At 36.8% G+C, this 25,706-nt stretch overlaps 2 protein-coding genes across 2 annotated transcripts in view; both read right to left on the bottom strand.

The window, feature by feature from the left end:
* Window positions 1–25,706, bottom strand: part of GRIK2 (glutamate ionotropic receptor kainate type subunit 2) — a 791,214-nt gene that overhangs the window by 511,375 nt on the left and 254,133 nt on the right. Inside the window, exons 3-4 of the mRNA XM_072642936.1 lie at window positions 9,325–9,492; window positions 4,495–4,752 (exon numbers count right to left, since the gene is read on the bottom strand). Coding sequence (XP_072499037.1) covers window positions 4,495–4,752; window positions 9,325–9,492 — 426 coding nt within the window. The remainder of the gene's footprint in view (window positions 1–4,494; window positions 4,753–9,324; window positions 9,493–25,706) is intronic.
* LOC140526584 (RAD9, HUS1, RAD1-interacting nuclear orphan protein 1-like) lies at window positions 16,680–20,279 on the bottom strand. Its single transcript, XM_072642933.1, has one exon. The coding sequence runs from the start codon at window positions 20,109–20,111 to the stop codon at window positions 19,323–19,325; it is 789 nt and encodes a 262-aa protein (XP_072499034.1). The 5' UTR covers window positions 20,112–20,279; the 3' UTR covers window positions 16,680–19,322.

Genomic DNA, 25,706 nt, shown 5'->3' with positions numbered 1-25,706 from the left:
ATATGCCAGCAAAGTTCAATGTATACCTATAAAGGCAATATCAAAAATAACCTATTTAGTAGAACACTTAGAAAAAATTACAAATTTGCTTCTTATCATTTCCTACAGACCAATTAACCTGACTATTCCTAAATTTCTTTCTCTCTTTTTTAACACTATAAACAATATCAATTATGTCTTACCTATTTTAGGAAATAAGCACACTCAACAACAATATGCATACTCTGTTGCAGAAAGGAACAACGTTGCAATTCAGTTTTTGTGTGCCTAGTGTCTAACACAAAGTAGGCACTTAATATACATTTGGCAAATTGAATTTTGCATTATTGACATATTTATGTAAATTAGATTAAGACAGAATAAACAAGTACTATATAAATTGGTGTGTACATATGTGCATATTAAGGCCTACGTGCAAAAGTAAACCTATTTGTAAATGAGCTTTTCAACTGTAAATAGTCAGATAGGGCCTGCCAAAGTACAGAGAAAAGCTTAATTCATGGCATAAAGTAAGAATACAACAAACTAAATATAGTACTAAGAGCCTAAGATTTAAATCTAAGCTTTGCCACTTACTTTCTGTATAATTTTGCATAAATCACTTAAGATCTCTGGATCTCAGTTTACTCTGAAAAATGAAAAAGTTGCACCATCTGGACTCTGAGGTTCATTCCACTCTAAATCTATAACTTGAAATATACCTTTAAAGGGCCCAAAATTTAGTCACTTTAACTTTAAAAACACCCTTTAAAAATAGGGGTATAAAGAAGACTCTAGCTTAACCAGTAATTTTTTGTTTGTTTTTAACTCAGTAAATATTTCTTAAAATGCTACATTGTTTTAAAATCCTAAATCAAGGGGGCAGAGCCAAGATGGCAGAGTAGAAAGACACACAAATGCTGGCTCTCCCCACACAGCCCATAAAATACCTGTAGAGAGGGACTCTCAACAAATTTTGGAGCAGCAGAAGTGGAGAACAACAGAGTGGAGGAGATTTCCAGCCCAGGATGACCTGAAAGGCCCACGGGAAACATTGGTTACACAGGTCGTGGAGCAGAGCCCAGCCCAGCCTTGGCCACATGTGGGTGGCGCAGCATGGCTCTGGGAAGAGGACACCTCAGGGGCAATCTCCAGTCGCGGTAGCAGCAGGTTTGCAGATCCCTCAACCCACAGGCGCCAAAGGAATTAGCCAAATAGAAAAGGAAGTTCAAAAGCTCACTGAAGAAAATAGTTCTTTCAAAATTAGAATGGAACAGATGGAGGCTAATGACTTTATGAGAAACCAAGAAATCACAAAACAAAACCAAAAGAATGAAAAAATGGAAGATAATGTGAAATATCTCATTGGAAAAACAACCGCTTGGAAAATGGATCCAGGAGAGACAATTTAAAAATTACGGGACTACCTGAAAGCCATGACCAAAAAAAGAGCCTAGACATCATCTTTCATGAAATTATCGAGGAAAACTGCCCTGATATTCTAGAACCAGGGGGCAAAAATAAATATTGAAAGAATCCACTGCTCACCTCCTGAAAGAGATGCAAAAAAAGAAACTCCTAGGAACATTGTGGCCAAATCCCCAGGTCAAGGAGAAAATATTGCAAGCAGCTAGAAAGAAACAATTCAAGTATTGTGAAAATACAATCACGATAACACAAGATCTAGCAGCTTCTACATTAAGGGATCAAAGGTCATGGAATATGATATTCCAGAAGTCAAAGGAAATAGGACTAAAACCAAGAATCACCTACCTAGCAAAACTGAGTATAATACTTCGGGGGGAAAAAAATGGTCTTTCAATGAAATACAGGACTTTCAAGCATTCTTGATGGAAAGACTAGAGCTGAAAAGAAAATTTGGCTTTCAAACACAAGAATCAAGAGAAGCATGAAAAGGTAAACAGTAAAGAGAAGTCATAAGGGACTTACTAAAGTTGAAGTGTTTACATTCCTACATGGAAAGACACTATTTGTAACTCTTAAAACTATTCAGTATCTGGGTACTGGGTGGGATTACACATACACACACATGCACATGCACACACACACACACACATAGAGACAGAATGCACAGAGTGAATTGAATAGGATGGGATCATATCTTAAAAAAATGAAATTAAGCGGTGAGAGAGAAATATATTGGGAGGAGAAAGGGAGTAATGGAATGGGGCAAATTATCTCTCATAAAAGAGGCAAGCAAAAGACTTTTCAGTGGAGGAAAAAAGGGGGAAGGTGAGAGAAAAAACATGAAGCTCACTCTCATCACATCTGACTAACAGAAGGAATAAAATGCACACTCATTTTGGTATGAAAACCTATCTTACAATACAGGAAAGGGAGGAGAAAGGGATAAGCAGGGTGGGGGGGATGATGGAAGGGAGGGCAGTGGGAAGAGGGAGCAATTAGAAGTCAACATTCTTGGGGAGGGACAGGATCAAAAGAGAGAACAGAAGAAATGGGGAGCAGGATAGGATGAAGGGAAATATAGTTAGTCTTACACAACATGACTATTATGAAAGTCATTTGCAAAACTACACAGATATGGCCTATATTGAATTGCTTGCCTTCCCAAAGGGGATGGGTGGGGAGGGAGGGAGGAAGAGAAGTTGGAACTCAAAGTTTTAGGAACAAGTGTTGAGTATTGTTCTTGCATACAACTAGGAAATAAGAAATACAAGTAATGGGGTATAGAAAGTTATCTTGCCCTACAGGACAAAAGAGAAGATGGGCATAAGGGAAGGGAGGGATGTTAGAAGGGAGGGCAGATTGGTGATAGGGGTAATTAGAAAGCTTGGCATTTTGGGGTGGGGGGAGGGGAGAAATGGGGAGAAAATTTGGAACTCAAAATTTTGTGGAAATGAATGTTGAAAACTTAAATAAATAAATTTAAATATAAAAAAAGAAAATGTAAAAAAAATTTTTTAAATTAAAAAATAAAAAAAATAATAAAAAAATAAAATCCTAAATCAAACCATCTTCTCATGGAGAGAGTCCATATACTAATTTTTTAAATTTGGAAACAGGACAGTTTCTATAAGGTCATATGTATGTTGCATGTTGTATCAGAGTGTTCCTATGCTAACATATTTCATAGGTTCCACAGTTGTTGAAAGTAGAAAGGAAATTTCAGTGACCATTCTATCTGATCTTGCATTTTACAGGTTATTTCTATAACTGTAATTCTGGAACTGGAATTATGAAATTCTTATTGTCACTGCTATTCTGTAGCACTTTACAGGCAAATTTAAAAACAAAAAAGATAATCATAGAACTATCCTATGATACTGATAACCAGATCAGTACTTTAAATAAAATCAAATTCATCACTAATTTATTATTATTCAATAACTTCTTCAAATGTTTCAATAACTTTGAATGATTGAGGCTGAATTTTTAATTACTGTATCTCAGAATAGCCTTCCAAATCAGATATAAAACAATATACTGAATATAGTAACAAAAAAGGCAGAGACTTAATTACTCGGCATATGTCCAGAGAAAATTCATTAGAGTCCTCAGTTTACAATATACAACAGAATGCCATTTGGTAAATTGCCTCTTATTGGACCTTAACATCATGTCAATAAAAAAGTGAGCATTTTACATAGACATTTAAACAAAATGTGTTATTCTTTTTCCATCATGTTATTTGCATATGAAGAGTTTTTCCAGCTGTTAAGGATATGCCAGAGTAAGAATGTGGCTAGATATGGTGGTCTACTGATAGCCAGTCATATGCTATTACTTTGGAAACCTCCTCTTAACATAAATAAATATATCTCTGAGACAAATATTGATCTCAAACTTTTCAAAATATACATTATAGAATCTCAGAGTTGGAAGACACCTGCAACCTGTACCTGAATGAAAATCTCCACTATACCACATCCAAGTGGTCCCCCAGTCTTGGCTTGAAGACTTCTTCCTAAGGCATGCCATTCAACTTTGAACAACTCCATGTGTTAAGAACTTTTTTCCCTTTAAGTCAAACCTAAATCCACTTCTCTTCCATTTCCACTCATTGCTCCTAGTTTTACCCTCCACCTCACTCAACAAATTAAGCATCTGTCACTCCTTCACACAATCCTTATATGGCATGTTCCTGAGCTCCTGCAAACATAATGGTCCTTTGGATACTCTTCCTTATCAATGTCCTACTTAAAATGTGTAACCCAGAACTGGAAAAAAAAATCCAAATATGGTCTTCAGAGTGTCTTTACTATCACCAGAATACTGATACTATTGTTTTATATATGCAAAATATTGCTTTCAAAGTCTCCTTTCAGCATAAAACCAATTGTATGACTACAACTTGTGTTATAATGACATAACCATCATGTTTTCTCACTCCTTTACCAAATTCTTTGCTTATTAGGATTCCACTTAATCTGACTCACTGAAAGACCAATGCTACAAATTACAAACTAAATAAAATTTTACATTCAAAAAATCCATAAATAAAAAGCGGACCCACAAAAAGCTACTTAAACTTACCAGTGCTGTCATCATATACAACTGTGACTGTTTTCCACTTGAAAAACTGCACCAGGTCCAAAATAGCACGGCTGAGTGAGGAGAAATCAGGGTATAGACTGACATAGAAGGAATCCTTGTTGTCTGACACTTGGTGCTTCCATCGAGTCTGTATGTGGGGAACTCCCAGGGCATTGCAGATGGATTGCACTGCATTGGCTGATGAACTATGCGAAGGCCCAAAGATGGCTGCTACTCCAAGAGACAGCTGATCACAGGCTGAAGAGGAGACAGAAGTCTGTCAATGATGAGAGGAGAGAAGCCAATGTGCCAGCAGACAAAGCATTAATCCCATGATCCAAATGGCAAAATCCTGCATTATTCTGCTTATGATAATTTTAAAATATCATTTGTATTGAACTAATTTTACTTCCAGTTTTTCTACTTTTAACATCTGTCTTATACATGGGGATTTAATACATCCAGACACCTGCAGCTAAATTCTCTACAGGTCACTTTGAAAAAAGGGAAGGAAAAAGAGTCCAAATTCAGTAATACCCAGTGAGAATTTTATATTTTCATCAAATATTTATTTATAATTCTCCATATGCATTGTATATATTGTATATATATATATACATTATACATATTGTAAATGCATATAATATACATTACACTGTACATATAGACATGTGTATACATTACACATATATATGAGTGTGTATATAAAATGTATATTTTTCTGAGAACAGCCCTAAATTTGAAATAACATACTCATTTTAGACAGTAAATTCAAAAGGGAACAGTCAAAAGGCTGCTGCTAAAACTCCACTGCTAAAACCCTCCAGCAGATACAAGTGAACATCAATTGATATACAGTCTCAGTCATAAGGCACAGAATAAAGGTTGGATATTAGCAACTACCCAGTGATCTTAAGGATACATAGAAGGTCAATCTAAATAAGTCAGACCCTACAGTGAGTAATTTTGCAGCACTGCTAATCTTTAGCAAGAAAGCTCCAATTGCCCTGGATTTGGGGTAGACTAATTTCCCACATATTGTTGGGAATTTGGGTTTGTTTGAAATGCTAAATTGAATTACGATAGTGATCTAAGGATAATGTGAAACCATGGAATGGTAAGTGGAAGGGAACAGAGAAAGACTGAGGAGGGAGTGGAAGAAGACAACTCTCCAAAAAATAAGAGTATATGAGTTACTTCTTGAATCTGTAAACCTTTAGATTCTAGATCCACTAAGTAACTGGCACAAGGAGATTTCAAGCTATTTGAATTCATTCACTATAAGCTCAGGAAGAAATAAGAATTGCTGCTTCCTTTTTTGTTTTGTTTTGTTTTTGCTTTGTCTTTGGATTTTCAGTACCTAGCATACTGCCTAGAACAGAGAGTAAGCATTTAATAAATGATATACAATTGATAAATGCTTATTGATTGGTATAAATGAAAACCTTAAGCAGACTGAAAATCAGCCAGATTTTTAACAAAACGGAAGCTAAGAAAGGATGAAAATATTATAGATCAGCATATTAATAAAGATATCCCCAAGAAATTAGTATAAGAATATTTTAGTTAAGAGGCTGAATTTTTAGATATCAAAAGGTACACCCAAAGAGTGACATGATTCACATTTCCTGTTAGAAATGATATATAGGGTGAAAAGATAAGATAAAATTTTTAAAACTTTGGAGCTACTTATTTATTTGTATTTAAAATATATTATAATTGTATTAATGAATAAAGATATTTAGTGTAGTATTTGGATTATTTTTACAAACTCTTCATATGCGTCCATTCGTATTTATGGAGTACCCACAGAGTTCAAACACAGTGCTATACTGGGCTCTTATATTATCCTCTATATTAATCATCAATACCCATGCACCTTTAATCAGCAGAAACTCAGTACAAATGAGGTCCATGGGATGAAATTTAATTCTACCTTCCCTCTTAAAGTCAGGATTGAGATTTTATTTGTGATCAGACTAAATTCATGCAAAAATCAAGAAAGGGAATTTATTGCCAGTGAATTTTGAATTCTTGAAAAAGGTTTTAAGTGATGTCTAGTATTTTGAAAATCTGATGTTTTCATCCCCTGATGCTCTGGTTTTCTTAAGTATTTTCAGGACAGCATAATTTTCTCTTTGATAATATTCTGGCCTGCCATGAGATTGATATTTAAAGGAGAGATATTTTAAAGGATCCAATAATATTTCATCTGTACTCACACTCAGTATTCTCTAGCATTAATTGGTCTAAACATGTTTTACATTTACATCTCCCTAATGGAAATAATCATGACCTATGTCACTAGTCAAATTCTGCAGCCTGCCTGTGTAAGCTTGATATCGTAACCCTGAGGACAATTATAACCATTTCAATGTAACCTTTAACCTCTGGTTGCAGCCCTCCAAACCTTCCATCACACAAAAGTGGTTTTGAAATGTGTTAAATGATTTCACATTCATAAAGAGATGAACTCTGAGGGCAGACAAAATGTAGACTTTGATAAACAGTAGTTGGCTACAAACAAAAGGACACATTTTCACCTTGAAACATGGGCCCTTCACACAGTTCCCATTAATGCTAATAAGCATAGTTTGAGGAGCTTGTCTGGACTAACACAAGAATATATAAATAGCAATAAACACTTTCATTTAAAGGACTATTTCCATCACAAGTTTATGAAGTATCTTAAACATAGCCACTTAAAAAAGGTAAAATCCATACAAAAATGATTTTGAGCTATACAACATTACAACAGCCCATTTCCTCCTGAAGTGTTTATTACCTTAATACTTATCATTAGAAAGCAAAATCTACCTAGTTACTTAATGAAATAGCAATGTTGAAACTCAAGTTCATTACTCAGTATTTTTGCAGCACAGTAGAGAGAATGTTAGACCTATAGCCAAGAAGAAATGGGTTCAAATTATCCCTTTGATATATATCCCTGTGTCACCATAAATAAGACACATTTCTCTGAGTCAATTTTATCATCTGTAAAATAAAAATAATAAGATCTGTAATAGTCATCTACCCCACATACCTCTTATTGACCTATATCATTAGTCAGGAGATTAGAATGACCTAATGAATGCAAAGCACTTGCAAGCTACAAAGATCTATAAAAATATGTCATTTTCATAATTAAATAAGCTAAAAAATGTGAATTCTTTCTTGTTCTTTTATGTTTAGGTGTGTGAATTAAATAGAGTTAAGGATTTGGAAGGTGACTAGACCTGGGGTTTCACTCATACAGAAGATTCCCAGATGAGGAAACTCCCTCTGCCAAAACAAGTTAATACCTTCTATGCATCTGATGATATTGGATAGTACCTAGAGTACTGAAAACAACTTGCTCAGAGCCACATAGTATATATCAGGGGTAGGACTTGAACCCAGGTCACCTTATGTCCAAGATCATTTCTCACTCCATCACATTCCTAATGTTTTTTTTCTCTTTTCAAAAACTGAAGCCTTAGAACATGAAATTCAAATATAATGATACTATTTACTTCAATACTTCAAGAATCTATTATTTTATTGGTATGAATACTCCCTCCACCAATGCATATTACAACCCTTCTATATCCGTATAAATGTTCTTTATATGTTGAAATTTTTTATATGCTGAAATGTTGATATAACCCCCAAAACTCACCTGCAGCCAGCCTCAAGATAAGGCTCACTGAATCTAAGTAGCTATTCCTCTTTAGACATTAGACATGATCTTTCACCTGATCTACATTCAAAACCTGTCCAGCAAAATAGGACTTGTCGTGTCTTACACTCTTCTGAAACAGCCTTCAGGGACCCAAAGTTACTACTTTATCCCAATATGCCTTTGGAGAAGGAATTCAGTGGAGCATTATATAATCGCTCACATTTTAGAGAGTACTTTATATTCGACAAAGAACTTTTTCACAACAAACTTGTGAATAATGCAGACACATAAAATGTTCCGTACATATCCATAAAATGTGTCTGTCTTACTCCTTGCATATTAACTTTTACTGTATCATATTAATTTACCATCGCATCCACTTCTATTAATAGAAAGAAAAACCAAATAATTTTTTAACGGACATGAAAGATACATATTTAAAGTTTGGCTTTTTGTTTGTTTTAAAGATTCTTCTCAAAGTTTCAAGGATATCATGGAATTTTTAGCTTTCTCAACTTTACAAAATCACTTGGAACAAGAGATGCTTGGTAGAAGAACAGATAAATTAAGATCATAGTAGGAATATAATTGTTTTTGGAAAAAACCCTGTAAAACACAGACTTAAGGATATATAACAGCTCCCATTTATAAAGTACTTGACAGTTTAAAAAGAATTCACAAGCTTTTGAAAAGGTGGTTTTGATATTTTAGAGGCTTGGGGAAAAAGGAGATCAAATTAAAGCTAGAAACATTTCAATGCACCTATCATAAGTCAAATGGGAAGTATGAATTTAGTTGTAACTTGCATATTTCAATCAATTGTTTTGAGGAAAAGTTCTTTGTGCTCAGGTTTAGACCGAGTTTTGTTTTTGGTTTGTTGTTGTTCTTGTTTTGTTTTGCTTTTGGTAAATTATACCATCATAAGAATACTCTTTTGCCCTTAAATGAAGTTGGCTTCTAAAGTTTATCAATCCACATCATTTAGGCCAGTGGTGGAACTGGAATGTTGCTGCTCTGTGTCATACAAGGAGGTCCTTGATAAAGATCAAAATAGTCTATATTTCTAAGGAGGTCCTCTCAGACTGGAGTTAAGAAAATTGTTAGGCATAATTATAGACTTTACCTCTAGAAAAACACAAAGATTAAGAAAAAAAAGTATGCCGAGTTACCTTTCTTGGATGCTTCAAAACTATCGTAGAGATTTATCTTTTGAGTGTCGTAGGTGAGGGTGGTATTGGGCAGTAAAGTTCTATTTCTGTTGATTGTGTTCACAGCAAATCTGAAGGCTAATTCCTCAGCTCCCATTGGGCCAGATTCCACATATTCAAAAATACCACCTGATAACAAGAAAAGAAGGAGTAATCAACTTTGACAATAAGGCAAGGGAAATACAAAGATATTTTAGTTTCTATTAAGTATTCTTTGTTATGCTGCTGAATGTGAGCAGATTCCCCCAAAATTGACATGATTCATAATTGTAGTCTAAATGAGAAGTATATATTGCCAAAATTGCCTAAATATTACAGACCATTAAAAGTATTATTTTTGTCAGCCTTAAGAATTACTACTGTTACAATGATTATGACACATTTATACAACACTGTAAAGTTTTTTTAAACTATTTTACCCATGACCCAAGTAAATGTGTGCATATAGATTTTGCTGAGTAACTAAAATTTGACGTGGAAATGATTAATATAATATTCATACCAATGACAAAACAGGGAAAATGACAACTCCCTGCTTGTATAAAATTATAATGAAATTTACAGTAATCTCCAACAATTTAGAATTGACAGTAATTTGGCATAGTGTACATGATTCTTTGGAAGTAAAAAGTTTGAAAAATTCATTTCTAAGTAAATTTTAGTGTTCTGTTTGCCAAAAAATGAAAACAATAATATTAACTTCAAATCAAAAATTAAAGTGTCAGTCTTCAATGTTTGAAGATTTTAACATTGTAAACTTTTAATTCTAAAAGCCTATTATAGGTGTCACACATTACTCTGTAAAGTGGATCTAGAAATTATTTTTATTAACTGACATTACATTCCTTGGTAGTACTCATCTATATATTGATTGTATAATTTATTACAAAGGTTCATTCCTTAAAATCTATCTCATGATAGATACCTTTCACTAAATCAGAATGACTATTACTACATTATTTAATTCAATTAAATAAGGATTATGTTCTGAGTACATGAAAGGCATTGTCCTAAGGCTCTAGGGCTATGTGTTCTCTTGAAGAAGCCTACGTTCTGGGTTAGAGAGGAGAAAGGATACAGATGAACGAATACAAAATACGTGTAGTCATCTCATCAGCTCCCTTGAATTCAGTTATGATCTCTATGCTGAGGGTTGTCAGTTTTATCCAGTCCTAACCTCTCTCCTGACCTCCAGTCTAGCATCGCCAACTATTTATTAAACATCCCAATCTGGTGTCGCATGGACATTTTAAAATCAAGATGGTCAAAACAGATATTATTATCCCCCTCAAGCCCTCCCCTCTTCCTAAATTCCCTATTACTATCAAGAGCCTGATAGTAATCATCACCCTGAACCTAGGCATCATCCTCACTGCCTCACTCTCATTCCCATCACTGTAATCAAATCAATTTCTAAGTCTTGTTGTTTCTACCTTCATAATATCCCTGTCAAACCTTCCTTTCACTCTGACATTGCCACCTACCTGATACGGGGCCTCATCTCCACACACTTGTACTATTTCAGCATCCTACTGGTTAGTCTTGTTTCAATCCTTCCTTCACTGCAATTCATCCTCCACGGCTTAATTTAAGCATAGATTTGACCCTACCACCAACCCTAATTTATAGATTCCTATGGCTCCCTATTACATCCAGGATCAAATATAAAATCCTATTTGACTTTTAAAGTCTTTGATAACCTGGCACTTTCCAGTCTTCTTACACCTTATTTCCCAACTCATATTCTGCAACCCAGTGATACTGCCTCCATCTTTCCCTGACTCAGTGGACGTTTCCTATGTCTGGAATGCTCTCCTTCTTCATTTCTATTTCCTGGCTTCTCTTGCTTCCTACAAACTACAGCTAAAATCCCGGGCTTCTCTGGCTTCTTCCAAACTGTAGTTAAAATCCTACCTTTTGCCAGGAACTTTCCAAAATCCCACTTAATGCTCCACTAAGAGCAGTGCTTGACTACACCCTCCTTCCTTCAATCTTTCCTTCCTTGTTCAGAACTGTGAATGAACACATATGCCACTTTACTATTTGTGATCATCTCAGTCCTTTGAAGTGGACTTTTGAGCAGTTATTTATTCCATTTTTATTTTTGTGCTTAGTGAGATAACAATGCATGATATTTGTTCATACTGCTAGTTATGACACTTTTCTTTTCCAGCTGAATAGTCTTATTTCATTGCCTTTATTTCTATATTTATAATTTTAATCTGGAAGTTCAGATTAAAATGTCTATTTGGAGCCTAAATGTAAATGGAACACTTAGAAATTTCCTTTATTACACTTATAATCTAGACTATACATGTCTTCCCTCTGTTTATCTCATATATATCACACATATGTATGTATATATGTATGTATAGAGTTTTTATGTCATTATTTACATGTTATCTCCTTCATTAGATTGTGAGTTCTTTGAGAGCATGGACTGTCTTTCGCCTTTCTTTGTATCCTTAGCACAGTGCCAGGTACATAGTATATGCTTAATAAATGCTTATTGACTATTGATTGTACAAGCTCACAATATCCCTCTCTTCTGAGTCTAAAAATGTCTCTTAGGGCAGTTATAATCTGTTATTCTCAGTAACAGTTGTTCAGGTGCCACTGGGCAAATTTCAACTCCCCTACCTCAGCAACTACCCTTTGCTACATATCACCTCCTAACTTTGGCAGATGCCACCTCTAGTTCTAGAACTATGCAAATCAACGTGTTATTGCTCCTAGATGGGATATGTCAGTCTATTGCCCTACTATCCCCTTCATCATCCCTGAAACTTTCAGAATCAGAGTCCCTACCTGGTCATCATTCTGTATTGCCTCCTCCAGTTAGAATGCAAACTCTTCTTGCGCAGAGGTTGCTTTTGTTACTTTTTTTTTTTTTTACATCTGTATCTCCAACCCTGAACTATGTTTGTCACAAAGCATTTACATTTTTTTCAAATGAACATTTTCCTTGTATATTTCATATTATTTGTATTTTTACCAATATCTCAAAACATAATTGATATTGCTTCTCAATTCTTTTGCAGCCACTAGACTAAATTAATATTTTACATAAAATACAGAAGAAAAAATCTCATTTTTCAGAAATAAGGTCTTTCAAATACTAGCAAAATTTATTTATATAATACAGAGAACTCTTTATTCACAACCAACCAAAAGATTTTTTGTTATCCTATTGCAAAACAAGAATATTGACCTTTTTTTCTTGATATAGACTAAGCCAAAAGTGTCTCATTTGTCCATAGAAGCTGAGGTCTTTATTCATTTATATTTAGAAATATTTGGATCTTTTAAAGAAAATGAAAATTGCTTCTATAATCTGGTGAAATGATTAATAAATTAGCTAAGCAGTATTTTTAATAGGGAAATACATCAAAATATAATTTTATAAATTTACCTACAGCTTATTTATTTTATAAATGCAGTCACTTTATGGATGAGAACAAATCTGATGTTGCACTGATTTAGAAAATTCAGCTTTTCAAATATATTCACTAAATATACATTTCAGAAGGAAGATTTTATTTAAAAATACATTTGCTTCATTTTTATTATCACTAAGAAAAATGGCAATTTCTTCTTTTATCCTAAATACCTTTTGAAGTATTTGTGCACGAGAAATTTAATCGGTTTCACATTGTCATTGAAGTACCCTGCACTCTGCACCTATATCCCCATAAATATTACAAACAGCATTCCTCTTTAATGAACTACGTGGTTTTTAAAATAAAGTTGATTACTCTCCTAACAATTCAAAAAAATCGATAGCTTCTCACTCATATTTCTTGTTATAACTAATTATCCATTGAAGCATACAACATATACTAATTGCATGGGGGGGGTTTTCATATTTTAACTGGTAATTTGTAGAATTGTATTCAGTTCTGACATTGAGTTCCATCCCTTTCTACATAATTTTCATTCAAAAATTAATTATATTGAAACTTTCTTTTGATATAGCATCACAATCAATAGATTCACAATGTAAGAAATCTTTCCTAATATAAATTTCCATATCATAGCACGCATATGTAATCAAATGAGCAAACTGCATCCACTTGCAATACAAAATAGAAAGATTTTACTTTTTCAGCTATTACAGAGTCGTCTGACATATGGTCAATTTGATTCCTGCTCTGTTATCTGCAAATGCAACCAGTAAAAACTGCTTTACACATGATTCATCATGCCTCCATTCAATTCTAGCAATAGCTACAGAGTATTAATTTTTTTCCTGATAAGAATGTTTAAATATGTCCATTTTATATGTAACTTTACACTATGCAAGTAATCTTCCCAATGCCACAATCATGGTTTGTGGGAAAATGTTCTTTTCCTTATTAAAAGCATCTAATTTCTTCTTCAAAGTCTATCTTGTCAACATGTTCAAAATACTTTTGTTTCATGCTGTATGCGGCTAAAGTATTCACATATAACAAAAACAGTGCTATTTTCTCTATTAATAATAACACTTGTAAATCTTAATAATACAGTGTATCATGTTTTCTGAATTTGGGATTTTTGTGTTTCAGCTATTTGAATTCTTTTGTTTTGCTTGTAATAGTTCCAGGTGCTCAAAACTTTCCTTTCAGATCAGTTCCTCATTTTAAGAGATATTATTTCAATATTTTAAAATCACAAAATACACTTAAGACAATTTTAATTTGTTTAGTATTCCAAATGTTTATCTATAAACATTCTTGAGTAACTGCAATTTATTAAACACTGCCTTTTCTTTAATCAGCTTGCCACACCATACTTACCAAAATACTTTTAACTTCCACAGACTTTTTTTAAACTTAAATTTACATACTTCACATTCATAAGCACTTGAGGATTAATTAATCTATTATGAGATTAAACCAACTAATAGTGATGGTGGCCAATTATATGTGTGTATGTGGAGACGAGAAAGAGAGAGAGAGAGAGAGAGAGAGAGAGAGAGAGAGAGAGAGAGAGAGAGAGAGAGAGAGAGAGAAATCTCATTTGTGTATACTGTATTTAGTAATCAAATAGTCACTGCACTGCATTCACTGGCAGAATTAATTGGTTGGGTTGGTTTACTTTTGCTAAATTTTATTTGAACTTGGCTTTTATTGAAAAAAAATGTATTTATGTGAAAATTGTACTTACTATCTCATGTTTGTCCACTGCTTCTTTCTCTCCTCCCTTCCCACCTTCTCCATCCCCTAACTCCCAGGTACAGGGGTACACCAGGGTACACTTTTACTTTGAAAAACACTGACGTACAGTCAAGAACATTCAGGAAAACCTCAATTAGGATGGATTTGGCAGAGCAGATTTGGTTCTGAAACAGAATCATTGCTTTGAAAGCTCTAAACTATTCCCCTTTTTGTAGGCTAATTGCTCACACAGGAATTTAAGGTTTCACTTTGCACATCATACCTTGAGGTAGGTAGTATAAATTTGATTATCCTCATTTTACAGATGAGAAACCCAGGCTTAGGGAAGTTAAACAACTTGATAATAGCCACACTGCTGGGAATATCAAACCTGGAATCTGATCTCTTGACTGTAGGCTCAGGAATCTTCATGCTATACCAGGCACAATTCTATGTTGTTACTTTATTCCTTTAATACTTTATTGAAAATAATATATTCAAATGTTGGGTTCAAGGTACAATGTATTTGACTCTGACTGATTGGATGAATACGATCTTGGAAGGCTATACCACAGATTGGGCACAAATAGTCCTTGTGAAGATTTTGGAGTGGCGATGTCTCTAAATTTGTACATTTTTTTCCTTTGAACTACTTCAATTCTGTTTTACTTATAGAGCACATGGTCTTCCTTGATGCTGGCATGCCATGCTGGATAGTTCTATGACAGCGTCTCCCATTTCTTACAATGGAATTCAAAATTCTTCTGATCTGCACATGAGCACTTGCCTTGTATGTAGGGGGGTATGTGCATGCATGTGTGTATGTTCGTCTTTCATTTTAAAAAAGTACTAATGATATTATGATGTTGGGGTCAGGGTACACAGTTTGTTCAGCTGTGGTGATAAGTCCAATTCAAGTTCCAAAGGCTCTGCCACAGATTGGGCACAAGTAGTCTGTTAGAACATTTGAGATGGAGACATCTCTGGATTTGTGCAGCACATTTCCTTTGCACTACTCTAATTCTGCTTTGCTTATGGAGTACAATGCCTTTTTTTTTATACTGGCACACTTTTAACAGAGAATTTGTACAAGATTAGCACTCACAAAGCAGACAGAAGATGGATACAAGGGCACTCTCAAGGTCTCTCTGAAGAACTTTAGTATCAATTGTGAAATATGACATGATGCCACAGGACCACCCTGTATGTGTATATGCATACACACACATATTACCATTTTAAAAAGCAGAATTATAGTCCCCTCTTCCAGAAAACAATCTTATCTAAAACATTTGCTCTTGCAAGAAATTTGCAATTTTGACAACGAAACTTTTTATTCCAGAATAGCTTTAGCTCAAAGAACTGTTATAGGAAATTTTAGTGAAGTAACAATTTTTTTCACCTATTCCTGAACCTGGAGAAGGACGATATTTTTACTTGACTCTAGCATTTTTCCCCTTTAATATAGCTTTACAAATAACATTTATTTTGTGCTATGTACCTCCTGTAAAAGAGTAATTTCCTAGCATTACAGTTCTGTAGCATTCCATAAGCATCCAGTATTCAAATACAAGATTGCTACCCTACAGAGTTCACAAGGCATGTTAGATGAAATACACCCCACAGCTATCATGCACCTTTAAGAACCATATGATTCTAGAGAAATATTTTGACCAGTCTACAATTTCTATTCCCTTGACAAGGACTAAGATACACTAAGTTTCACCTTTTCAAAAATACATACCTGCCCCTGGATACATCACACCAAAATGCCTCCATTAAGGTTACAAATACTTCCATTAATGCTTCCCACCCTAGTCTTAAATATACCGGATACTCCAATTTTCCAAAATCACTACAATGAATGGTCTTCACACTTATTTATCTGCTGCCCTCTCCTATGGTATCGGTGGTAAGTCCAAAGACATCTTTACAATCGTACACTTCTAATTTATCATTTATAGTTTAATTTTATAAGATTTATAAGATGACTCAAAAATCTGATTCTTCCAGATGTGCTTATTTTCTCAATTTCAGCATCTTGTTATCTATGAAGAAATGCAAAAATTATTTGTTTCCCTCAAAATTTTATTTAAATGATACAAAATCAAAATTTTTGAAAAGTAATTTCAAATTTAATTTCAATACAATAAATAGGAGAAAGTAAGAAGACATAAATCACATTTATTAGCTTTATTTTTTTTCATAATGGCAACAGAAACTTTAAACTTCAATTCAATGAATCAACAAATATTTATCTAGACTCAACTTAAGCACAGTGCTAAGCATTGTCAAAAAAGACTCAAGTGTGAGATGTGGTCCCTGGGACTAGTCTAGTTGGGAAGATAAGAGTAACACACATACACAATAGTAAATAATGATAATAACAATGCCAAATTGTGACAGACTACAAGTGCTATACAAACTTACACTAAAGGAGTTCAGTAAGAACTAAGTAAGGAAAACCTTCATGGAGGAACCAGGACTTGGATCTACACAATGGATGAAAAAGCATTTATTAAATGCTTATACTGTGCTAAGGGACACTAATTAAAAAAAGCAAGAAAATTTCTACTCTCAAGAAGCTCATATTCTAATGAGGGAGATAACACAGAAGTTTCAGCTATAAGTCAAATGGAAATTCCCATAGTCCTTGGAGTACAGGCTCATGTCTACTTATAAAATTTTATCAGTTTCTCGTGTTGAACCATTTGACAATGCCAAATATTGGTGGCAAAAGTATTCTTCATTATCTGTGGCTACAGCATCAACAGAAACAGTTGCTGGACTGGATCCCCTTTCCAGTCAATTCTTGGGATGATGACTGCAAGGGGTAGGATTAAAGCAAGGGAAGGGGGAGGAGTATATCAGTTCCCAAGTCCTTTCTCTGACCATTATCGGCAGTTGGTGTTTGGGGTCGTTTTTCAATTAAGGATTGCTCCGTCAAAGATGGCTGCAAATAACCCAGTCCAAAAGCAGGTGATTTAGAGAAAGCTACTTAGGAGAGATAATGGCAATGGGGAAATGGAGGAAAGAGAAGGTATCAGAGGTATTTTGAAGGAAAAACGGGCAGGATTTGGTGACACTCTCATTGTGTGTTCAACAGTGCAAGAGCAAATTTTCCACAATGGAGTGCCAACTCCCTTTCCACAGGATGTTAGACACGAACGAACCCAACAAAGATGTTATTCAGTGAGGGCAACATTTAGATCTGCCACTTCAACAAAGGAAGGTCAAGAAGGGGAGAAAGCATATTCCAAGCAAGAGAATGCCCACCTCCACTGATATTCTCAAACTTCCCATCCCCCACTTAACACTCAGCAAGAAATCACACTGTCTTTCCAAACCCACTTCCAATTGTTCAATAATTTATTCTACGGATATTTCCAGAGCATCATCATAAGGTGGTCAGACTTCCCTAAACTAAAAGGCACCTGATACAAGAATTTCTTTTGCAAAACTTCCTTAAATGAACACTGTTTTCTTGATGTTGAGACTCTCAGCAAATTTAGGAGACTCAGTCACCTAAGTCTAAAAGATGTTCTGATTTTTAACCAAAAGAGTTCACTTTTCTCTACCACTCTCCTGTAACCCCATGGAACCTTCTCCCAAATAGTGACACTATTTTTCCAACCTGTTCCCTATACCTTCCCCAACAGGTCCCTCCATAGAGACTTCTCTAGTCTATCATGATCATTTTTACTACTATCACCCCAAATGCCACCCTTTCTACCTACCACGCTGGCACTTTCCTTTCTTCAGGCATTCATGTCAACTATCAGAAAAGAATTTATTGGGCCCCTATAACGTGCCAAGCAGAGTTAGTAGAGATAGTAAGCAAAAAATGAAACAGCCTCTGCCCTCAAGGTGGTCACGTTCTATTGGGGGAAGCAACAGGTACACATATAAGTTTATATAAAAATACAAATAAATACAAGGTAATTTGGGGGCAAGGGGAAAAAAGATACCTAATGCTCTTTCATCTAAAAGATTTTGTTGAATATGAAATAGCTGCTTCACTACTGCCAATTGCAGCAGCATTCAGTTCCCTACACTTATTTACAAACATTTTAAGCATTTACTAAAAGTCATCTGGACACTCCAAGCAAGATTTGGTTGGAAATAAGTTCTATTTTTCCTCCAGCTGCTATTAATTACCTTTAACTTGGATAATTAACATGAAGTAAAATGTAAAAAAAAAAAATGGCTTACTCACTTGCAATCTGAAGCAAGTTAAGGAACCTCGGGGTTTTTTTTGTTTTTGTTTTCAGTTCCCTTTGTAGCATTCAACAAACATTTATTAAGTACCTACTGTGTTCCATACACTGCTAGAGATGCAAAGATAAAAAGCAGGAGTCCACCACTGCGTCCTCAAGGAATTGACATGGGGCAGGGGACAACTGATGTACACAAGAGTCTCTGTCTATATAGAAAACAAAAAAGTAATTTCCCTTGATGATTAGGGGATTTTATATTCCATAATAGAACCGGAAAGACGACGAAAACCAACCGATATTCGTATAATTTCATGTCATTGGCCTTTATGTCTCCAAAGGTTAGGAGATAGATGTTAGCAGCAGCATCCAATTTAAAAAAAAAAAGGAAGAAAGGCAGTAGGTCCTGTTGAACGGAACCACCCAGAGGGAGGTCTGGATTTAGGGCCATTAACCATTTAGGGGATGCATGGTCAGGGCCCACTTCTCACTCAGGGCCTCAAGGAAACGCCCTTGACGGCAAATCCCAGGTCTCCGGCCCAGCTGCCCAGGGAGGGTCTATGGCGAGGCCTTTACAGAACGCTTTCAGGTTGACAAGGCGCTTTCCTTACGTTTCCTCAGCAGGGGAGCCAAGCAGGGGGCTTGCGACAAAAATCTGGCTCAATCTGAGCTTCCCTCTCTCCTGAAGGTAGGAGACCAGGTGATAGCGTCTTCTCCAAGTGACCTTTAGTCCGTATTTCTCTTCGGGAGTGTCCACGACCAGAGGCGGCTGGCCCGGCGGAGGGGTCTGGGGGGGGTCCAGACGGAGGGGGCAGCGCCCCCTCCCTCGGTCCCTCGTGGTATCCGCATTATCGCCCACGGCCGAGGGCAGGCCACGAGTCTCCGGGTCAGGGGGGTCCGGCCGCCGAGGGGCGCAGCTCCTGGGGCTGCGTGGCACGGTCGGCGGCCTTCGAGCCTCCTCGTGCCCCTCCCGGCCCGGCGTGTCATGCTGGGCGGCGGCCGCCCGGAAGGAAGACTTGGGAGCGGGACGCTGGCCCGTACCCAGCCCAGGCTGGAGGCTCTTGAAGGTCAAGGGCGGAAACCAGCAGGACCGCGCCCTTCGCAGGGAGCGCCGCCGCCGAGCAGACCCACCGAGCTGGAAGGGCAGGCGGCGACCAGAGGGACGCGGCAGCCGCTTGCGGCCCACCGGCAGCCAGCTCCCCGTGGGTTTCTTAAACTGGGGCGACACCCAGGCCGGGAGGATCTCGGGATCGAACGGCCGCAGGGGCACGAGCCTGGAAGGCGCGGGGCGGGGCTTCTGGGAGCCTCCGTCATGCTTGGGGCCCTCCAGCGGCCGCTCCAGGAACAACAGTTGGGCCTTGCGAGGCGGGACGTCGCTCTTCTTCCTGCGAGGCATCGACGGGAGAAGGAAGGGCAGTGGGCAGCTTCATGATGCCTGCCTGGGGGAAGCTGAGGGGCAGGAGTCGGGGGCGGGCGCCGCACCTCACCTAAACCCCCTGACCCAATACAGGATCAACTTCCCCTCCAGCTCTAGCACGGGCCACCCCACAGTCAGGCCTGAAAAGCTGCCACGTGCCTGTGCCCTGATTGGTGGACACCCTCCTCACACGTGACTCGAAACGCCCCGCCTCCTAGTCTATTTCCTGCCAGATATTCCCCCCGCTTAGTTGATGTTGGGCCTTGGCTGGCCGTCTCAGAGGACATAAAACGCTCTCAGGGATATTCCAACTCCCATTGCTGTGATCTTATATGTGTATTTGATAAGGAAAAATGAGATGCTCAGTGCCTTGTCCACGGAGACAAACTAATGCCTATGTTGGGCCCTCTAGTACAGAAGTGCAGGTTGCAACATTTTAGAAGAATAAGTAACTTTAAGGAAACTCTGCTTCACACTGCTAGCCATGGTCAGCATCCCGCATTTGCTTTGGATCCACCTCGGATATTTGCTAGCAGTTATGTCTTACTTCATGGGAGTATTCAATCAAAAACAACTACCTAAAAAAGGGCAAGCCCAAGTAGTCCCTAATAAGAAAGAGCAAGGCTATTCAGAGAACACATATATGGTTCCCTGACTCTATGCTGCCAGCCTTACAAGGACTCCCTTCGAATTCGATAGCTGGCGTTTATATTTAATTATATTTACATGAAGCTTTAAAGTTTGCAAAGTATTTTACATTAGCTCCCTTGAGTTTCACCACAGTGAAGTCAATATCACATGCTTAATCTCTATTTTGCAGATCAGGAAACTAATACTTATTAATGTTAAATGACTTGCCCATGATCTGGAAGAAGGAGTGCATTCATTCAACAAGTATCAAATGCCCACACTCTGCCAGGAATTGTGCTAGGCCTGGGGTAGGCACTGAGGATACCTAGAAAACAATCCTGGACTTCAGGGAATTTGCAGTCTGTTGGGAAATAACACAAGATCAGGAAGGTGGATGTAAAATAACTTAGGATGCTAGCGAGTGTGTGTGTGTGTGTGTGTGTGTGTGTGTGTGTGTGTGTGTGTGTGTGTGTGTGTGTGTGTGTGTGTGTTTGCTGCGGGGGAAAGATCTTGATTGGCTTTCTGTAGGAGTTTGCATTTGGCCTAAACTTATAAAATGAAGGGAGTCTAAGAAGTACAGGTGCCAACAATATGTATTCTAAGCCTGGTAGATAGATCTACAAAAGATAAACTTTGTTTAGGGGAACAGAAAGTAGGCTGATTTGCAATGTAAAGTGTGTGAAAGAGTAATATGCAGTAAACCTAGAAAGGCAGGCTGGCACTAGACCATGAAGGGTTTTAAAAGCCAAATAATGTCAGCGGCAGGATTTAAATCCAGATGTTTATGACCCCAAGTTCACTCTATCCACTTAGCTATGCTGAGTCCTATGGGGGAAGCAAGCTGATTTAGTATTGGCCCCTAAGATATCAAGCAAGAAAAACATTTTCCTGTATGTATTTTCCCCATACCTTTTCAACACGATTTTTTACCAGCTCTAATGATCTTATGTAAAGCATTCAGTACATCTGTGCATTCTTAGGCAAGCTATTTAACTTCCCTGGGCTTTAATTTTCTCCCAGTAAAATGAAAAGAATTATATTAGATAACCTCTGAGACTTCTTCCAGATCTAAATCTGTGATCCTGTAACCCAAATTAAATTCCATCTAAAGAGATAAATTAGCACCTTTTTTAGTGGAAGTCTACTTGATTTTTAATTTCTTGCAGACAAGGGTAATATCATTTATATTTGTATTTTTCCTAGAGTTTGCTCAATGTTTGTTTAATGAATGAATGAATGATATCATGCCAATAAAGCATCCTGCAGAACCCCACCTCTAAGATATACATACATACACACACAGACACACACACACACACACACACACAGAGTAAAACCTCATTTCACAAGTTGTTATCTTTACTTTCTAGAGGCATTGTGGTATAGTGGAAAGAACATGCGGTCTAGAGTCAGAAGACCTGGATTCTGCTGCTTACTGTGACCTTGGTCAAGTCCCTTAACCTCCTTGAATCTCATATTCTTCATTTTTAAAATGAAAGACTTGGACTAGATCTCTTCTGAGGTCTCTTCCAGCTCTAATATATGATTCTAAGTATGTCCTTGAAGTAGCAACATGGATTTTGATCTATAGGGAAAAGTTAGAGAAGTTCCTTCCTTAGGCCCCTCCTGCATCTGCCGTTTCAGATCTAAGCACATCCAGTATTTTGAAAGTAGGAAACTCTTGATGCAGGCTTGAATGAAAGAATATGAGTCAGAAAGCAGCTGGTAAACTAAAATCAAGTTGCAGGAAATAATGTAATAGTGCAGTGCTGGCAGGCTGGTCTTGTTAGAAAACGATTGTTTGTGCCCCAGCATAAAACTGCTTTCCTCTTCCGAGTGTTTTTAAAACTTAAAAAGCTTTTAGCTTTTCAAACCTCCTACTGCTTCCAACCTGTTTCTCACTACTGGATAGAAAATAGGTGTTGATCTTTTCTTCCTGCAGATGGACCCTTATGGTCTAGTGAGAAAGCCCTGGAGTTAGTCATTCAAATAATATTAATTTTAAAAATCAGAGCACTACATACTGAGAGAAAAAGTAGGGAATGGTTCCTTAAATGTTAGCAATTGAAGACCTAGAAAAGGATGAATAATGATGGGAGAGACAGATGCTTGAATAATATCAAGATATAAATAAAATTGATCAAAACTGAGAGAGCAGGGAAGTCAGCCATATGACTAACTGCCAGATAACATTAGCTGAAAAAAGGCAGAGAACATAGAGTTTTGGATTACACTCAAGTTTTTAAAAATATAGGTCAGCAAAATGAAAAAAAAAACCCACAAGAGTAAATGATTAGCTGAACAACTGGACTACAATTTCTCTGGATCTCAGTTTCTACATCTGTAAAATGAAAATATTGGACCATCCTTGTAGTTCTCAAACCAAACGATTTTGTGCAACTCTTGTGTATTCCACCTAATGTAAATAGGGGTTCCATGACAAAACTTGATTGTTAACTATATTTTCCTTCCATAATAAATTTTGGATTATCAAAATGTCTATCATATAGTTAATTTATTATGAAAATTGGTTAAATTTCCTCTGCTTTGTTCTCAAATATCCCCAACTCTCATATCAACATATATCTATATCTATATATGTGTGTATATATATTTATATTATATTAATTATATTATATTATATTAATTTCCAACCCCACTCCAGATGAACATTTATAGATTCTATCAAAATAATTCAGGTCATAAGTACTTCATATCAAAATCAGTTTGGAAAATGTTGGATTCTGTGATTTCAGAGGTATGAAATAATAAGAAATTTTCAGTGTTAAATGGGATGGCAATAATCATCTAGTTAAACCCATATCTGGAAAAGAATCTGTCTACAACATAGCTAACAAATAATCATCCAACCTTGACCTGCAATCCACAAGTAAGGGTAGATCTACCACCTTTCAATGATTTCAAGCTCCTTGTACTTCTGAAGAGCTAGACTTGTTAAAAAAGTTTTTCCTTTCACCTTGTTGAAATCTGTATCTGAACGTACACTAGTTTCTCCTATTTCTTTCTGTGGCAAAATGGTAAAACGGTATAGGTGATGTCTTTTGACATAAACATATATTGGATCTAAGTGAGACAGAGTTGCTCAAAATGAGACCTCACTCTCTCTTCTAGAGTCATCAGAGTCCAATGGCAAGACAAAAATAAAAAAATCAAGACTACTTGTGATGTCTTGGGATGCATTGAATACCTTGGCATCTTTGATATTTAACCAAGTTCTCTCAGGGATGGGGAACCTGTGGCCTCAAGGCCACATATCTCCTTCTTGGTCCTTGGGTACATCCTTTTGACTGAGTCCAAGTTTTACAGAACAAATCCTTTCATTAAGGTTGTAGGTTCGCTACTCCTGCAGTCTTAAGTGCTCCATAGTGCTTGCTTTCTGCCACCTTCATGGCTCACTGGAAGAAATTGTTCACATCCACCCATTCCCCCCGGAGAAGTCTTCACATGCTTGAGGTAGATACCTCCCTAACTCACCAACAGGTTTGAGGCCCATCAGTTACTCTTAACTTGGTTTAGCCAATGCACTGAAATGTTTTAGTGGCCACTGTGCATGCTACAGCTTCTTGTAGCCACAGGTAAGAATCGGATGGCAGGTAGACAACAAAGGTGGAAAGCACCCCTGAAAAGGGCTCAGCAGCCCTCACACCAGAGGCACTAGTCTTCCCTGAACATCTCTACACCTCAAGCTGCACTGCCAAGCGTTCAAACTCTACTGCAGAGAGTGTCACTCTGATGAGCTAGCTGTGTCAGTCAAATGCCATATGCAAATTTGCCTAAATGACTATTTTACGAAGAACTCACACAAAGCAAGCATTCACACAGAGGTCAGAAGAAGTGATGCAAGGACACTCTCAAGGTCTTATGAAGAACATTGATTGAAAGGGAGACATGGGAGACATAGGAACAGGATGTCCAGCATTCCCTACATGCATCAAAGAAAGTGCTATGCTTTATAAGCAAAACAGAATTGCAGTAGCTCAAAGGAAAGGGGAGATGCACCAATTTAGAAACATCTCCACTCCAAGTGTTCATAGGGACTTTATGCCCCACCTGTGATAGAAGTTTCTAAGCTCTTACTGGTCTGATCAACCACAGTTAGACACACTGTACCTTGACTCCCATTTTGGTACTTCTTGAGCAGAAAGGACAACAGTCAACTAACCTTTCTTGGGCAAAGGAGAAAAAGTCTAATAACCCCTCTATTTCCTTATTACAATCATATTCTTGAATGTATCTATCCTGCTTTCCTTCTCTCCCCTCCAAGAAGTTTTTCTTCTCTAAGCTAAATATTTCTAGTTTCTACAATTAGTCCTCACATGGCAGTTCTCTCCAGCTACCTCACCTCCTGTTCACTCTCCTCTGGATAAACTCCAACTTGTCAATGCCTGGATTCCTAAAATCTGACACTCAGAACGTGTCTTTTAGCTTCAGCATTCTATGATTGGTGCTTCTAAATTTATAGAAAGACCACAACTAAATAGCAAGAAATGCAACACGCAAAACTTTTGGAATTTAGAGAAAAATCTTTATTTATAAGCTTACTCCTTGGGAACCTAGCACACTATGAAAATGCTATTTGAGAAATATTTATAAAAAGATGGTAGTCAAACTAAAATTGTTTTTGGTGTTGAATATATAGTAAGCAGTATATTGACAACAGGGTTGTGATAAACTTTTCTATTCATTTTGATACTTTTTATTTTAAATCTAATGTATTCTAAATACCTCAAATTATATAAATTATACAAAATTTCATTAAGTATTAAGATACTTAGTGATTACAAAATATAGCTCTGGTGTGGGAATTTTAATGAAATCATAGCCACATAAAATTCAAAATTTTCTCCAGCTTTAATAAAGAATCATATTTTTAAATGCATGTATTTAATGCTTTCTTTTGGGGGCTGAGAAAAATTTCACAAA

This window comes from Notamacropus eugenii, chromosome 2, assembly GCF_028372415.1.
Source record: "Notamacropus eugenii isolate mMacEug1 chromosome 2, mMacEug1.pri_v2, whole genome shotgun sequence".
NCBI lineage: Eukaryota > Metazoa > Chordata > Mammalia > Diprotodontia > Macropodidae > Notamacropus > Notamacropus eugenii.
This window is presented reverse-complemented; position numbering and strand designations above follow the sequence as displayed.